The sequence below is a fragment of the Mastigoproctus giganteus genome, chromosome 10 (genome assembly GCF_048544385.1).
Source record: "Mastigoproctus giganteus isolate SK-2022 chromosome 10, ASM4854438v1, whole genome shotgun sequence".
Lineage (NCBI taxonomy): Eukaryota > Metazoa > Arthropoda > Arachnida > Uropygi > Thelyphonidae > Mastigoproctus > Mastigoproctus giganteus.
In genome coordinates this window covers 226,339,920-226,358,926 of record NC_143584.1, presented here as the reverse complement: position 1 = coordinate 226,358,926, position 19,007 = coordinate 226,339,920, and the positions used below count along the sequence as shown (strand labels likewise).

General features: G+C 36.1%; 1 protein-coding gene across 1 annotated transcript in view; it reads left to right on the top strand.

Moving 5' to 3' along the window:
- LOC150079999 (uncharacterized) overlaps window positions 1-16,734 on the top strand; it is a 79,528-nt gene extending 62,794 nt beyond the window's left edge. The window contains exons 10-12 of the mRNA XM_090382324.1: window positions 104-262; window positions 2,751-2,843; window positions 16,647-16,734. Of these exons, the coding sequence (XP_090238450.1) occupies window positions 104-262; window positions 2,751-2,843 (252 nt within the window). The 3' untranslated portion in view covers window positions 16,647-16,734. The remainder of the gene's footprint in view (window positions 1-103; window positions 263-2,750; window positions 2,844-16,646) is intronic.
- The last annotated feature ends 2,273 nt before the right edge of the window (window positions 16,735-19,007 follow it).

The window sequence follows — 19,007 nt, the reverse complement described above, 5'->3', positions numbered from 1 at the left end:
AGTTATGTTTAATAAACTTACAGTTCTGGTTCCCACCTTACATAGTGTTAAGTTTCTTCTTACTCATTAATTTTGTTTTAATTTTTATCTTTTTTCCCTATAGATGCACAATCGCTTCTGTGATTATTTTAAGATAAAATGTAGGGATTGCAAAGCTCAGATAATTCGCTTAGACATGAAGAAGCATCAACAATACCTGTGCCCCAAGAGTGATGTAGAATGTTCCAAATGTTCTGGCTTTTATAAAAGGAATGAAATCTATGTAAGTTTAAACTAAAATAAGTACAAAACAAATGTTTGTGCACACATAAGATTATTTGAATATTATACAATGTCATTAAATATGTTTCACAGCTTCAAATCAATAACTGTGAAAATGTCATAATATGTCTTAACTTTGTTTAATTGAATATAAAAATTCATGAGATTTTAAGAATTTAGGATTTTCAGACCTAACATTTTAAATTCATAAGCATATGAAATCCTAAGATAAATCTGTGATTATAGATTGAGAAATTTTTTCCCTTAAAAGCCCTTGATATTCAGAAAACACCATATTTAATAGAATTCAGTAAAATAAATAAAATGTACTAAATAAAACTTTAATTAGCACAGTTTCCATTGTGCAGCTTAGTCAGCATGATACATCTCTACCTGTTGCACACATTTACAGAGGTGGTAGATTTGATTCCCATTCTGACTGGAGGAATTTATTTAGATCTCTTCAATTGGGACTGCATTTAACTGATCTCAGGTGCAGGGATCAGGGTTTTTCTGCCCCCACAATATCACATATATACATCCAAAAGACATTGATTTTAGGATGTGTGAAGGAAAGTAGCATTGATTCCCTCCCTACACGTGGGCTGATATTCTGCCCCCACAATATCAGCCCACGTATACATATATACATCCAAAAGACATTGATTTTAGGATGTGTGAAGGAAAGTAGCATTGATTCCCTCCCTACAGAAAAAAAATCCTCTGCAGTTGAGGTTTGAGGTTTTCAGATTGGGATTAATGGTCTGTATTTGCCTGAAAAATAAAAATTCCATACTCATATATATTATTCATATTGCCAGAAGTTCCTTCCTCCTCCCTCCCCCTCTCAAATATGGCAGAAATCTCTGTGGCCACATTGGAAGTTAATTTGTTCCAGTTCAATTGCATATTCAGAGAAAGACTAATATATTGGAGGAACAACTGCATTAATGACAGGGACAAATAAGGGCATGTTATGTACAATCTCTTCAAAACTAAAATCTGAGCAAGGATGTTAGTATGGGACTACAGTTCCTTCGTGGCCAGATTGGCTACAGGGAAGGGAATGGAAAGGGAGACCACATCAAATGAAACAAGAATCTCATTCATACTGAAATGAAGGTCCTGTAAAAATAGAAAAAAAAAAAACTATGCTATTTCATGGTCAGAGTATGTTCCACAGGTGGGGAGGGGGAGTTAGAATACTAGAAGCAAATTTGTAAGTTAGAGAATGTACACTCTCTTTGATAGAGTAAGGCCAGATTTTATCTTAAGGGACCAAACTAAGGTAAGTGGCACTCCTAAACAGCACAAGCTCCCAATACCAGTGCTAGCTTATCTCCCCCTTTTCTAACTACTGTCTAAATGTACCTTTAACCTTAATTTCTATCCCCACTCATGAGTTCTTCCCAACTTTTTTTGTAAACAGAGCAATACTCAGGAAGTACCAAAAATGGTAAATGGTGCAAGATTAACTTTTTTTGCATCTGAAATACCACACACATACGTTTCTTATCACCAAAAAAAAAGTGACCATTCCATTCTACTTTGAACTGTATTAAACTTGCTGTCTCAGTCACCTATGGGAATAATTTATTCTGGTGATCTACATGTTGTCTGAAGGTAAATTCCACAAGGTCCAATCTTCTTGATGGTCCATAAGATTTTATATTTGTTCCTAGAGCAATCCTTAGAGTGGAATGGCTATTGTGGGCTCAGTGCTTCTTCACATATTGACATTACCATATATCTGTTACGTGTACACTTCAAGGTGTGGGAGAGTGCATGACCTGGGCTATTTAACCCAGTTCATGCACCTCCTCTTGTGAAGGCCCTGGTGCTTATATCTGCAAGTAAAAATATGGCTCACTTAATTTACTTGTCCACTTCAGGGCCTTACACACTGCAGTCAGGTTTCCCCTCCACTAGATTTTTTGTTATTTTTATTAAGGGGCAGCCTCCAGACGGTGGCAAGGTCTGGTGACCTCATTGCACAACCTTACTTTTAAATTTCATTTTGTTGTTTTTCAAACTGCATTTATAAAAGGTACAGATTCTTTAGAAGCAACATATCCTAGTTGTTCATTGCAGCTTCTGTTGGTACTAGAGCCTTACCCCATGAATTTAATTTTAAGGCCACTAAAATATAGGACCCCTGACTACCTGAATTGCTTCAAAATCATCAGCAAACTTTGACAGCTTTCACTCTTTATCCAGTTTATCAGAGACAACTGTCTTATGTCTTATCAGCTGGCAAGCAATCAGGATGAACTATTAAGATCAGTAGGCTAAAATTGTTAGAACATGAAATATAAAGTGGTAGGGTATGATTTACAGTACCACAGTGCATGTATCTATGTCTATACAGTTGTAGAGAGTTAGCATTAGTATCGGCAAATGAATTAAGTATTTTCTGATTATAGCACAATATAAAAGGTTTAGATTAATCATAGAAATGTTTTTGATTTACATTTCTGTACATTTAATAGGAACACAAATGTGAATGTGAAAGCAGTGGCCAAGAGAAAACAGACAATAAAAATTTTCCAGAAATCATGGAAGACTGGAGCAACGATTTTTGAGTAAGTGTAGTATAGAGATTGCCAATAACTGTGATTGTAACGTTCATGAATAGTTCCATGTAAACCACTGTTTTGTACCAGCTTTTTGCCTTAATCATTTTAAGCATGCTTAAATGTACTAGAAAGCGCAGATTAGGTTGATTCAGTTCATAGCCAGGTAAGTGATCGATTAGAGCCCAAATTTATTTGGCTTTCTGTCACACTGAAATGTTTCTTCCCCCCAAAAAAAATTATTTTAGAGTACAGAGCTATTCACAAAGTTTTTTTTTAGTCTTAATCAATTAAACATTACTGTTATGTTGTGTATAAAATTTAACTCGTAAAAAATACTAAACATGGAAGCAGGTTATTAGTAAATGTAATTTATTTTAACACTTTGTGGGTCTCTGAACTAACAAAAGTATCTCTGTGTAGAGTCCCAAAAATGCTGTATCCACTACTGCCTAGTAAGTTCACTCTTGTCTTAACTGGTATACACTGCAGATTCCTTGCATAAAAGAATGAAAATGGTGTGGGTTCAAATCCTGATTAAGATGGGAGGAATTTTTATGGACATTTTTGTTGATCGAGTTGGTCTCGAGTGAGGGACACATTTTTTTCCCCTCAGAAGCCAGGAGTTTTTCTTCCAGCAGAACAGAAACTAACCATAGAATACATAATTCATATATTTTGCTTCAGCACAAAAAAAAATAAAATTAAATTAAACAATAACTTTATAATGCTAACTGCGCTACACAGTTTTCTAGAATTATTGCTAACTGGCTTCTAAAATGCATTCCTTTGAAGATTTTAAAATTTTGTTGAGAACATTAATGGGATCTCACAGTAAAAATCAAGCATTGGCCACTTTATTAGGACTGAGATAATAGTGGATTAGACAGCTGTTGCCCCAAACACAACTAACATGGGGTTAGCAAGGTGTTGAAAAGTGAATCACATGTGGGCAGAAGATTGTGCTGACAAATTCTCCTTTCCAGTTTATCCTACAGGTGCACAGTAGGATTGGAATGTTAAGAATAGGCTGGGCAGATACTTGAAGTTTGTTCCTCTACAGAATCTTTTACATATTTGACACTGTATAGTTGCGTTGTCATCTGGAAGGTACCCAACATGCAACATTACTCACTGTACCTGATTCCAAATGATATTCAGATACATGTGGGCATTTATGGTGCCCTCCATTGGAATCAGGAAACCAAGGAGATGCTTCAAACTTGTGCCCCACCATTATACCTCTTTTCAGTAACCTATACTGTCAATACAGAATGAAACATTTCCACTGCCTCACATTGTTTTCTATATATATTGCATTCTTCCAATTATGATTTTCAGCATAGGTGCTGAAAAGCATAAATTTGGACTTTTTGGGTTACAAGACTTATCCCAGTCCTATATCCATGGCGCCTCTGTAGCCAGGTGGGAAGGAGCAGCAGTGCGTAGCACAGGCTTCTTGATTAGACCGAGGTTCGAGCCTGTCACCACTAAATACGGAGGATGCGGAAAGGTCAGGGAATGACCACCGCACATCACGGAGCAATATGGCCTTAGTTGCTAATGCTCCTAAAAAAAAAAAAAAAAAAAAAAAAAACCTATATCCATTCTTTGCATACGTGGTGTCAACATGCTTCAGCGATGCCTTTCAGTGTTTTTGTATTTAATGGAGGTTAATTGTGTTATCATTTAGGTGACAGTTACACGTGATAATCTACTCCAGACATCAAGCATTCCGTTCCATTACCATTTTGGCATCAGCAGTTGCTCCATTCACGGTCATTTTCTTAGTGTTCTTCCATTCATTAAAGATTTGAATAATATTGGTTTTTTAATAGTTTCTGCTTATAGCTCTTGTTGAATACTTGCCAATAGACATACTTTGGAAGTTCACGTGATCCTGTCAGTTCCCTGCTGCTACTGAATTGATTTGGTAACTAGTCTGTTCACCAGCTGTATAGTGTTTTTGTGCATACATGTAATCTAATCTTAATGTTTAACCCAGTGGCTTCCAAACTTTTTTGGTCGCACACCCTTATTTTACTTGAAAGGACTTGGCGTGCACCCTGGAATAAAAAATTAAATGTATGTTTAATATACAGGGCATCTCAAAAAAATGTATACACACTTTCACCTTAACAGGTTCACATTGTCCCATAGCTCTTTTACCAGTAATGGCTAAAATATACGAATGGTTGTGTCAATTGAGGATGCCATATATATAATGTAATAAAGAGTGTATAAGAGTTTGGGGGGTGATATGTTCTTGAAATTTTTATAGACATTAAAGGTGCCTTTGATAGGCTATGGTGGGAGCATGGCTTGACAAGAGTTAGGAAGACTGAATGTTCGATTGAATCAGCTTGTTGTTTTTAAGTTTCTAATTCAGTTTTTAAGAATTATTTTTCTGTTTGAAAAGTTGTTGTAAGAATGAAATATACCGAAATTTTTCGTAATGTTACTAGAGGTTATCCTCAGGTTTCGGTGATTGGCCCCTTTGCTTGGAATATGCTTTTCGATGAATTCTTACAGAAAGAAATAATGTAGATGTTACCAAGGCGTCAGCATATGCTGATGATTTGGCCATTTTAATTTTTGGGAATTCATGATCACAGATTGAACAGAGAGCAGAGAATGCCCTGGAAATTTTAAAGACTTGGAATCAAATGTATAAATTAGAAATTTCTATGTGAAAGACTATACAGATGTTATTGAAAGGAGATTATTAATGTCCAATAATAAGATTTGGGGAAGTCTCTAAAGTATACAAGATAGTTAGATATTTAGGGTTTTGCTTAGATTAGCATGTTTTTTTTTTTTTTACTGGACATATTAAATTTTTGAAAAATAAAATATTTTTGCTGTATGCTAAGCTCAGAAGAGTTATGAGTTGAGTGGGGCATTAAGGAACGATCAATAAATTTGCTTTATGATGGCTTGTTTGCCCCCATTCTAACATGCTTCTGGCGCTTGGGTACATAGAATTCAAAATTCTGTATTACAAAAATTCTTCTACAAGTGCAACATTTTTCTTTTCTGGGCACAACCTGAGCTTGCTGAACAGTTTCTTCTGATACACTGCAGGTAATGATGGAGATTTCCTGCTGATTTACTGATTTTGTTGTGTAAGACATAGTCTTACAAATCCAAGTTTTAAGTGTAAAATAGCAGGTGGAATTAAGACTATTTACTGAAAAGAAAACAAGTGTACTAACAAGAAAACAACTATTCACAAATACAGTCGAACTTCCCTATAACGAATTCGATAAATCCGGCGGAAAAAAATTCGTTATAGAGAAATTTCGTTATACAGAGAATATCTTTTTTATTAGAAATTGTTATCTAATTAGAAAATGAAAACGAATCTACATTTATTTTTAATGTATTTTATTTAAAAAACATATTTTTTAAATTACGTTTACACAATTTTCGCCGGTAAATATCGCAAATTAAAACAATCTGTAATTTTCGTTTGCACAGTACAATTAAAAAAATTGTCTGATTCTCAAAGAAAACCTCACATTTGTTCAGAGCAATTATCAGGAACATTTTCACAAAACTGTAGACCCATACGAACCGTTTTAAAAGCGTTAATCATTTCTTCGCGTGTTGGCTTTTTTACGGGTTGTTCTGATGCGTCTCTTCAGCGTCATCGTTAATTTCTTCGTGATCATGGTCGCGTCTAACACTGTTCAGCAGTATTTCATCTTCATTTGGATGTTCTGCTGTGATCTACATAAACATAACTATCCATTGTTATTTCATTTTCGATGTTTCCAGACGATTCTAATAATATCCAAAAGTTTTTCAGTTGTGAAAGGGGCTGGTTTTTTTTTTTTTTTTTTTTTGTTTTTTTTAGGAGCATTAGCAACTAAGGCCATATTGCTCCGGGATATATGTGGTGGTCATTCCCTGACCTTTCCGCATCCTCCGTATTTGGTGGTGACGGGCTCGAACCCCGGTCTAATCAAGAAGCGTGTGAAAGGGGCAGTTCATCTTGTTCGTCCAGTCGTTGTTCGACTTCTGTATTCAATGCAAATCCCGCTTTCGAAAAACAATTTTGAATAGTGTATTCAGTGACATCCTTTGTCCAAACTTTTGTCAGTTCAGAGATGCAATCTCTAAGGTAACCTCCAAGTTTCTATTTTCTGAGAACGCATTGGCAATCTTCATTATTATTCTCTTTCGATAATGAAATTTAAAATTTTTAATAATGCCTTGGTCCATTGGCTGGAGTTTTGACGTTACGTTTGGTGGTAAAAACAACTTCGCACTTTTAAGATTGGCAGGATGTGCCGGACAGTTGTCAGTTACCAACACGATTTTCCTTTTTTCTTGTTATACGCTTGTCTAGTTTTAATATCCATTCTTCAAAAATATCACTTGTCATCCATGCTTTTTTATTAAAGGTGTAGTCAACTTCCAAAGATTTTGTGCCTCTAAAACATCTTGGGTTTTTTGATATTCCGACGACCAAAAGTCTTAATTTTTCACTTCCTGTCATATTTGCTCCAACTACACAGTGATTCTTTCTTTGCTTTGTTTTCCGCCAAAACATTTATCATCCTTAAAAGCAAGTGTTCTATTCGGTAAACATTTAAAGAATAAACCCATTTCGTCAGCATTAGAAACATCCTTACGCTCATATTCTTCCAAAATCTTCTGGTATTGTTCCTCCAACTGTTGCAGTCTTCTTCGCTTACATTAACACTTTCTCCACAAATAACCTTTTCCACAATTCTGTGGCGCTTCTTAAATTTATCTAGCCACCCAGTGCTCGTATTAAATTCTTTATGTTCAAGGGCCTGTGCAAATTTCAGAGCTTGTTGCTTAATTATTAGGCTCGATATTGGGATATTCTTTTCACGTATCATTTGCACCCATTTTAGAACAGCTTTATCAATATCAACATATTCGTATATACACAACTTAATTCGCTTCTTGTCTGCTCCTCCTTCAATTGCATTTAAAATTGATTCTCGATTTTTTTTAAATTCGTAGATAAACTGCTTGCAGATATGCCATATTTCTCCGCAACATCTTTTTTCTTAAAACCCTGGTCAATATCATAATCTTTGCTTTATCATTAATACTTAAACACTTTCTCTTCGACATTGTTTTCGCAATTGTAAAAATTACTGGACTGCAGCTTTTGCCGATACATACACCGCAAACTTCGCTGCGCTGGCCATACAGTGAATTGTTAGTATAGGTACCGCCTACTCAATGAAGTTTGCTTGCCAATTCAACAGTATCACTCCCTTTGAAGAAATATACGACTTTGCGAATTTCTTTTATTCCGCCTTCGTTCATATATACACGAAAGAAAATTTATGATTAACGTATGCTGTATGTTACTTTTCAGGAAAAAAAAAAAAAAAATCATGAAAACCATCTACTGGGGGTTCGGTTAGACGAGAACGGACATATCATATAATGATTGCCACGAAGGTCACGTGGTACAGTTGAGGTGAGAAGCGAATGTCACTCAGTAGGCGTTACTAAAAACCGACTATGGTAGCATTCTATGTATTGCCGCCGCAGCATGCTAAAGGTTTACCTCAGTGAATTTCGCTTTCCCCTGAGCCATTTACAAATCTACGCTATTTATTGTAAAGTTTACGACCACTTTTAAGAAAACCCATTTGGTTTAATAACTGTAACAAAAATGAAACAAAGACCCTCCTACGGGCGTCAATGGCCGCAAGTGGTCACTAAAAGGATGATTATTTAATTCCAGATGCTAATGCGAAATTTCGGAAGGAAGGAGGCAGTATATTTGAGCGGCTGTTTAGCAGTAAATGCTTGAAAATCTTCAAAAATGCTTTTACTAATTTTTTTAAAAATTCGTTATAGAGAGACTAACACTTCGTTATATGGGGTTAATTTTACATGTAATTTCGTTTCAAGGTGCAATGTTTCGCGAAAAAATTCGTAATATAGAGAAATTCGTTAAATAGAAGTTCGTAATAGAGAAGTTCCACTGTATTTGGTCAGAGTAGGCCATACAAAACAATTAGCAGAGAAAAGTGACAAAGTGGAAGAATCCCTCTGGTCCTGGAAGATTCTGGTAATTCTATGTAGTCAGGTTGCTTGTGGGCCTCAGCTCAGTGTTTGATTGAACGGGTTGGCAAAAATTAATTGCAAGAAGGGGCTCCATGTTCACTTAATCCCTATGTCATACCGCTGATTGAGGATGCACTCAGTTATTTTGGGAGAGGCATTGGTTTGCCCTAGTTTTAAAAGTAGGGGGGCAGATAAAAGGATTCAGTGTACTGGGAGATGAAAGTTCAAGTAAACAAGGTATGAAAAAAAATAAATTAAGAAACTCTGTAGTGATTGGACCTGTATAAATTAGTTAGGCGGGGGACATGTAAATTAAAGAGAAGTATATAAGGTTTTTGCATGCAAAGAAGGGGGGGGGGTGAAAGAAGAAATGTAGTTGTGCTAGAGGTTGGAGATAAAAAAAAAAAAAAAAAAAAATGGGTGATGTGAGAGAGAGAGAGAGAAAAAAAGTGGTGGGATAAGATTGAGGAATTAGGTATGTTACAGGAGTAATACAAAGTGATATGAGAGTGCCAGGTGGTAAAGAAGTATATCTCATATTGTGGCTTGAAGAGAGAAAAGCGTAACTGGAAAGGTGTGGAATTCTGTCAAGAAGAGAAAAAGGAAAGTGTTCAGCAGGAAGGTGGATCACAGAATAGCTGATGAGTTCCAGGAAAGGCTGCAAAAGATATATAACTCAGTCTTCAGATCAGAGATATTTAGAACTTTATTAAATTTAGGAAAAGAACTGACCATACCTATGTGTAATGTTAATGGAGTGTGAATTAATTAATTGATTTGTGAATTGATTGTGTAATTATTACTATAGGTATGAAATGCATAATAATGAAATAATATTGAGCATAAATTTGCTTTAAAAATTATAAATAATAAGGCGAAGCAGAGTATCTATTAGGAATTAAAAGAAATAATGGTATATGGTAGAAAAATATGAGGGTTTTTTTTTTTTTTTAGAGATTTTAAGGCATAAAGTCAATGGGAATTTATTTGTCTGTAATAAATGTTGAGCAGAAGAAACTCTGATAATAGAATATGATGGATATCAATCAGTAGCACTGTGGTCTATCAAGAGTTTAATTACTAAAAATATAAATTGATTAAATTCATATTTAACTATGATGACTGATCATTTTATCTGTATATATAATGTTATTTTGCACTTGATTTGCATCATTGTGAATAAATACCATTAATGTGTATACCTGTAAATAGTTTGTACAATAAATGTCTTTGTTTTACACTGCTCTCTGTCGTTTGCTCATATGAACCTCACAGATTACATTAATAATATAATATAATATAATATAATATATATATTGCATGGAGGCGCCTCCGTAGCCAGGTGGGAAGAAGCAGCAGTGAGTAGCACACGCTTCTTGATTAGACCGGGGTTCGAGCCAGTCACCACCAAATACGGAGGATGCGGAAAGGTGAGTAATGACCACTGCATATTCACGGAGCAATATGGCCTTAGTTGCTAATGCTCCTAAAAAAAATAACAAACAAAATATTGCATGGAAAAAGAATCCCTCGGCTCCTGGTAATCCTACATAGTCAGGTTGCTTGTGGGCCTCAGCTCAGTGCTTGAGGGAAGCTGTTGGCAAAAATTAATTGCAAAAATTGTCTTAGATGACAATTGTTGTAATTAAAAAAGTAAAATAGTACAAAAGGGGTAAAATATAATAAAGTAAATAATATAAATTTAAGTGAATAAAGAAGTAAATAGAAAATAGTAAGATTTCATTTTTACTATTGAATACTTACTTAATAAAGAAAAGAAAACACCTCTCCCACAGTTGCATGGACTTTTTTAATATACTAAAAGGAATATTCATTGTATGTTAATAGGTATATAATATCTTGCCAGAGGTAGGCAATATGGTCCTAAAAATATAAAGATAGAGAGATGCAGGACACTTCAGGAGATTTGTGGAACTTGGTTGTCTATATCTTAAAAATGTAAAATGACATATACATTTATTTATTCAAGACGTTAAGTTAATAAACTTGAAGAGTAGACCATGGTTGAAATTGAGTATGTATGCTGCATTTCTAATAATAGGGCATCGCCTTGCCTTAAGGTTGTGTCACTTAAGATTGATTCGAAGTGAATTGTGTTCATGTGGAGAAATAGAGACATCAATACAAACAGATACACAATACAAGTTACATTTGTATTGTGTATCTGTATTGGAAAGATCTGATGCCCTTCTGGAGCAAGAGGATTTGAGTTTTCTTAACTGATAAAAGGTTATTTACATATTTTAATAATTATGTTTCTGAAATTTTCAATAGAAGACATGTGTTCTTATCTAGATAGCAGAGCCCATCTCTCAGTGGTAGGGACAGAAACACAGCTCACTGGGATGGATGGGTAATAAAACAAAGATCACATCTCCTGGAAGTGATCTTTGTTAAGTGGCTCTATCTTTAAAAAAAATTAAGTTGAATCAAGTTAAAGGTATTTTATTTTATTTATGTTTCATTAAAGCAAAATAACCAGCTCAGTTGCTATTTAAATTGAGAATTAACCACGTATGTACTTTGGTATGGGGATGGTATTAATGGCACTTTTGAATGGAATGACTGATTTGTCAAAATTTTTCCCAATATTTTAAAGGTCCTTTATGCCTCTACTTGTAAAAAGCACATATTGTAATTTTTAATGGTGTATCGTATATAAATTGTAATGTCATTGTTCTTACTTATGTGCTCTGATTCTTACTTGCCATCCTTTATTCCATATGAATCAGTGTTGGCCATTTTGCAATACTTTACTAATATATCATAATTCCAGTTTAAAAAAAAAAATTTATGGTGGTCAAAAGACATCTTTCATGCAATTCTCACCAATCTGCAGAGTGGGGAATTTTGTTGATCATCATAGTAGGCTGACCCCATAATAATTATGCTGGTGTGCAAAACTTAAGGAGCAGTCAGGTTTTCACCTGTAGCTTCTCATAGAAGTGGGAAAAGCATACCAAAGGAACCTCGTGAGGTATTAGTATTAGTATTAGTATTAGTAACGGCCGTATGGTGCAAGAAAGCCTATGGCTTATGCTGCACCAGCCAAAAAAAAAAAAAAAAAAAAAAAAATCCGAACAAAACAATGATATAAACAAAAATTAAATAAATAAATAAATAATAATAATTAATAAATAAATAAAAATAATAAAATGAAATAAAAAATAAATAAAAAGGAAATTAATCCTATCATCCTATGCGCTTCCCTTACCCGAAAGTACTATCCAGATGACCTTTGAATTTCCCTAAACTGTCGGCCTCTACCACCCATGAAGGCAACTTATTCCAGTAATTTATAACTCGCTGGCTAAAATAAAACTTCCTGCAGTCCAATCTAAACATTTCCCCCCGTAACTTGAATTTATGTCCCCTAGTTCTAGCATCATTTATAATCTTGAAAATTTCCTCCTCATTCATTTTACTGATGCCTCTCAGAGCCTTAAACACCTCAATCAAATCTCCTCTAAGGTGTCTAGTTTCCAAACTCTGCAACCCACATATTCGAAGTCTTTCTTCATAAGGACGCCCTTTTGCCGATCTCACCAGGCGAGTTACCCTTCTTTGCACCCTTTCAAGAAGCTCGATGTCTTTCTTTAGGTGCGGTCTCCATACTTGAACACAGTATTCCAAGTGTGGTCTAACATAAGCCTTATATAATGGGATTATCACGTCCCTATCTCTACTTGCAAAAGTTCGATAGATCATCGATAGGACACCATGGGCCTTCCTTGCAACCTGTTTACAATGCTCAGAGAATTTCATGTCTGACCGTATCGTAACACCCAAGTCCCTTTCCTCCAGTACTGGGTTTAGTTGAACTCCACCAAGTGAATAAGTTATTTTGGGATTACTGTTTCCCAGGTGTAATACCTTACACTTTGTTGGATTAAAGCACAGCTGCCATTTTTCTGACCATTCCTGAAGTCTATCTAGGTCTCTCTGAAGAAGCTCAGCTTGACAGTGATCATTAACTACTCTACCAATTTTAACATCATCTGCAAATTTAGACATCACGCCCTCTATCCCTTCATCAATGTCGTTTATGAAAATTAAAAACAACAGTGGTCCTAATACTGATCCTTGGGGAACCCCACTTCTTACATCAACCCAATCTGAGGAATAGCCATTTATCACAACCCTCTGTCTCCTGCCCTGAAGCCATCCTTCTATCCATCTAAGGATTTTCCCAGTGATTCCAACCTGTTCTAGCTTATAAAGCAACCGCTCATGTGGGACTGAGTCAAAAGCTTTGCTGAAATCTAAATAAACAATGTCGAAATTATTCCCTAAATCCAGCTCGTGAGTGACCCTTTCGAAATAGCGAACCAGATTTGTTAAACATGATTTTCCCTTTACAAAACCATGCTGAGTATCCTTGAGAATTTCAATTCGATCCAAATGATCCTGAATTCCACCCTTGATCATTGCCTCCATGATTTTCCCTACTACTGAAGTCAGACTGACAGGTCGATAATTTCCCACTTCACTTTTAGAGCCACCCTTATGTATGGGAGATACATTTGCACTTTTCCAATCCAAGGGAATCTCCCCAGAGTCTAGTGATGCTCGCATAACCAGCCTCAGTGGTTCAATGCACTCTCTTGCCGCCTCTCTCAAGATTATAGGGTATATTCCATCAACTCCAGGAGCCTTACTGGTCTGTAGGCTCGAAAGTTTTTTCATTAAATAATCTTGCGAAATTTCAATATCATTAATTACATATTTTTTAACTTCGCTCCCACAATTTCCCATTGCCACAAAAGGCTTTTCATTTGTAAATATCGATGCAAAATAACTGTTGAGTTCATCTGCAACGGCAGCTGGTGTATTTATTACTATCCCCTTTCCCTTACGTAAAGGTCCGATCTGGTTTGTCCTGCTCTTCTTGGCATTTATATATGTGAAGAATTCTTTATCCCCCCTCTTTGCTCTGTTTGCTAGTGATTTCTCATAAACTGCCTTCGCCTGTCGAACCTTTTCTGTGGCTCTATTACACATCACCTTGTAGCTGTTATAGGCTTCAGTACTTTTTATTGCTCTGTAACTTTTCCATGCCACCTTTTTCTGCTCAAGTAATGTGGCAACTTCACTATTCATCCAACTTGGAACCCTTCTCGTGGAGTATTTTTTTAATGGTATATACGCATTCAAGGCATCTGTGATTAATGTTTTAAAAGCGTACCACAGTTCAATTGTATTCATTCTCAGCGCGATATCTACCCAGTTAATAGAGGCCATGTAGTACCTTAAGGCATCGTAATTTCCTTTTCTGAAATTAAAACCCATTCCTTTGCCTTTTACTTCTGCTACCTCTCTCGTCATCATCCACCGTAGAACTCCATGATCACTTCCTGCTACTGGTTCCTCTACTGTCAGCCCTGTTATGTCATCTGATTCATGTGTGATGATGAGGTCTAGGATATTCTTTTCTCTAGTACTTTCCCTGACATGTTGATACAAATAACAGTCATCTAGTTGATTTAAAAATTTTGTTCCCCATGTCGAGTTTCCTTCCCATTTACTCCAATCAATTAGAGGCAAATTGAAATCACCCATAATAAGACATTGACGCTTACTTGCCCATTCCATTTGCATGTAGAGGCTTTTGTCATAGTCTTCACAATCACCTGGTCTATAGATTACTCCTACTCGCATTGTACCTTTGTTTCCAACTATCTCACACCATACAGACTCTATACTAGCATGTGAAATATCTGAATCCGGGAAAGCTATCGTCGCACTCAGGCTCTTTCTGATAAGAAGCATTACCCCACCACCCCTTCTATCTACTCTATCCTTCCTAAATACATTATACAAGCCGTACTGAAACTCATCATCCCCAATTTCCGGGTGGCACCACGTCTCTGTAAGCCCTATTATGTCCGCGTTACTTGTTTTAACCAGCAGTTCGAATTCGCTCATTTTATTGACGACACTTCTAACGTTACTGTATAAACAATTAAGATTTACTGTTCTTGTATATTTAACAACCCTAACACAACCCTTGAAGTTTTTTAGGCTCTCTTCCCTGATATTAGCTACCCGCTCACGTGAAACGTCTTTGCCCCCAGAACATCTAGATAATACGTCCAGTTGGGGTAACAGATAAGAACCCTTAAGGTATGTGCAAGAGTACAAATATGATGAAGGAAACAACACTGCACAACAGCGGAAAACAAAACAGTACAGAGGGACTTTATTCAAAAATGGCAACATAGCATTGGCTGCCATGTACAGATGCATCACTGCCAAAGATGGAACAAAGGGAAGAGGTGGTCCTCAGTAGGAGATATAGCCACCCCTAATGTTGATGCAGGCTTTGCACTGCCTATCCATACTTAGAACAATGTTGTTGATAAGTTCTTGTGGTAACATCGTCCATTCCTCTATCAGCGCCATCTTCAGCTGGTGAACATTTTCTGGTGGGTGTGGACGTGCCGCTAGGCGTCTCCCCAGATCATCCCATATGTGTTTGATGGGATTTACATTGGCAGAACGGGCAGGCCAGTCCATATGAACAATGTCTTCACTTTCCAAAAGCATATCAACTGCTGCAGTGCGATGGAGTGTGGTGTTATCATCCATAAACATGAACTCGGGGCCACTGGCACCTCTGTTCAGTAGCGATGCACCAGTTACAGTACCACCTTCCAGTATCTGGAGTTGTGTACATCCATCCAAGATAACACCTCGACCGCCATATCGATCCCTTTCAGTGATGTTTGCGGGGTGATACCACATGCCAACCTCTCGCCAGATTAGCTGACGTCCAGAATCGCTGCCGAGACTGAATCTACTCTCATCAGTAAAGAGTACCTTACCCCATTGCACTGCTGTGCAGTCCTTGTGTTTGATGCACCACTGTAAACAGTGTCTCCGATGGGCAGGTGTTAAAGGGACACAGTGTACTGGCCATTGGGCAAACAGTCCATCTTTGTGGAGTCTCCTTGCCACAATACACCGTGATATCCTGCATCCTGTGCAGCTGGTTTGCAATGGTTCCTGCTGTCTGTCCTTCTTGGTCTGTAGGAGTATATAGCAGTGATCGTTGGGCGTTGTGTTTTATGGATGACCACCACTGGTCCTTCGAACAGCTGTACTTGTTGTTCCGAAGGCCGACCACGCATGTCAAATGATGCTATGGGTGATACCGAACTCTGCAGCCACACTCCTCTCACTTCGACCTTCCCAATAATTATTCAACCCTGCGAAAATCATCCAGATATTGTCTACTGGCCATTTTGTTGCCTGTAGCACTGTATGAAACCAATCGAATGTCTGTAAAAATCATGCTTACCATTCAGTAATTTGCACATAACTGCTGAACTGCTTCTTTTATCTGTTTATGTGAGCCCTCTCATCATGATTCAAATTTTTGCATGTGTACCAACCAACTTTCTACTGATTGGCCACAGTTATGCAAATCGCCACAGGCTGTTTCATTTGATTTTGTGGTTGTAACCTTTAGAAATATTGTTGGTCCTTAAGTTTTGCACACCAGTGTACAACATAAATATGAAAAAAAGCAGTTTCAGTGGTAATTATTTAAAAGGTTTTTCAAAATTAAAATTTAATGAAAAGTTTACTGTGCATCAAGTATTTGTCTTAATTTAATTTCAAGAATTTTTCTCTTCACTTGTGGGCATTTTCACTAGAGGTGCATAGCTACTGATTCTTTCATATATAGGTAAATCAACTAAGCTCATGTTTTCTTTTTGATAGGGCTCTGTCCTCAGATCTACATGATGTATGCAGTATGAACATATGAAATTGCTGTATATTGACAACTAGTGACAAGCATTAAAATGGCTAAAATGAAGTATTTTATTATGTTTTTCCAAAATTCTTGTGCATTGTATATAAATTATATATCATAAATGTTTCTGTGTTGTTTCTGCTATCTGTCAGGGATAAATGTAATAAAAACTGCCTTAAGAGTCACAGATGTATATAAATTTTGTTAAAAAAAATAAATATTATTAAATTATAATTTTTGTTGTCATTCTTTAATGATACACATTATCAATGAATTAAATTCAAAAGGACGTCTTGAGAGAATGAGCAAAAAAAGTCTTCTCTCAGGACACTAAAAAACTAAAATTATGTTATAGAATTTGGGCTTTTGCTTTTTTCTCTTCTGACTTTCGAATTATTGTTCATTATAATGTTGCAATCATTACACTCTTGAAAGTAATTTTTTTAATCGAAATCCAAACACAAAAGGTATTAGAACCTGTAGGACTTAGTACTATGCATAGGTTGTAGGTATTGTTTTGATGATATTATTACAACTAGTGGCAAGAATGCAAGCTTGTATACAGCAGCAGCTTGGGGGGGGGGGGAGCCAGCACTTCCCATTTCATCTGTCCATTCCTTCTAACATTTTATCTAGTTCTTCCTTGAATTTATTTAAAATGCCCTCCCTTCCCCACACTTCATGAGAGTTTGTTACAATAATAATCAACCACTCTCTGGCTGAAGGCTAATATCCACACATCCCACCTGCAACTATTCTTCCTCAATTTCCCATTTCATCTGTCCATTCCTTCTAACATTTTATCTAGTTTTTCCTTGAATTTATTTAAAATGCCCTCCCTTCCCCACACTTCATGAGAGTTTGTTACAATAATAATCAACCACTCTCTGGCTGAAGGCTAATATCCACACATCCCACCTGCAACTATTCTTCCTCAATTTCCCATTTCATCTGTCCATTCCTTCTAACATTTTATCTAGTTCTTCCTTGAATTTATTTAAAATGCCCTCCCTTCCCCACACTTCATGAGAGTTTGTTACAATAATAATCAACCACTCTCTGGCTGAAGGCTAATATCCACACATCCCACCTGCAACTATTCTTCCTCAATTTCCCATTTCATCTGTCCATTCCTTCTAACATTTTATCTAGTTTTTCCTTGAATTTATTTAAAATGCCCTCCCTTCCCCACACTTCATGAGAGTTTGTTACAATAATAATCAACCACTCTCTGGCTGAAGGCTAATATCCACACATCCCACCTGCAACTATTCTTCCTCAATTTCCCATTTCATCTGTCCATTCCTTCTAACATTTTATCTAGTTTTTCCTTGAATTTATTTAAAATGCCCTCCCTTCCCCACACTTCATGAGAGTTTGTTACAATAATAATCAACCACTCTCTGGCTGAAGGCTAATATCCACACATCCCACCTGCAACTATTCTTCCTCAATTTAAATTTATGTCACCCTCTTGTGTATTTATATCTCCCTAGGGACTATGTACCAATAAATAGTATCTTATAGGAATTTGATTAGATGATTGTTTCCCAACAAGATATATGATATGACAGAAAAACAACACTAATCTTATTCATACCAATGATACAATGAACATTAAAATCTATACTCACTAAGAAAAGTATTTTTCATGTAGCATTAAGTGATATTTATTACACAAAGACGAGACTTATTATAAGAATACTTACAAAGAATATGAAGTGTTTGTAAAAGAAGTTAAAGCTGTAGTAAAATATACAAAAAGATTTCTTACTTGAAGAAAGAATCTAAACCAGATTTTTTCATACACGATGGCTTTTGTAATGCCATTTGTAACTTTAAGCACTTAACTGATTATCTTTTATTAAGTTCACTTTCATATCTTAATAAAGTAAAGAGATAACAATGAGTATACTGCAGTGAAATTAAAGCAAACACAGCCAAAGCTGCGTCACCATTCTCCAGCAGGAAAGTCACATTAGATTAGCAATGTACCAATTTCTAAGTCAAAAGCTGGTTTCCACGAGTAATGCATTTCTCCCACTGAATTGTACTTATGTAAGGGAATAACTTAATATTTGTATGTATTGGTTTTAATGTGTGTTAATGCCTGTTAAGAAGTTGCAAACAGATTTTGATATCCATAACATTGGTGACAAGGATTTTAAGGGGAACGTACTAATTTATTGAAGAAATTGGTAAAACTATTTGGAAAATTTTAGATAAAACAAAATATGTTAAAATTCTATGTTGTCTAATAAGAAAAAGCTATTATGAACAGCAATTATTTTATTCGAACAGATCAAGTAATCAGATAAACAGCGTGC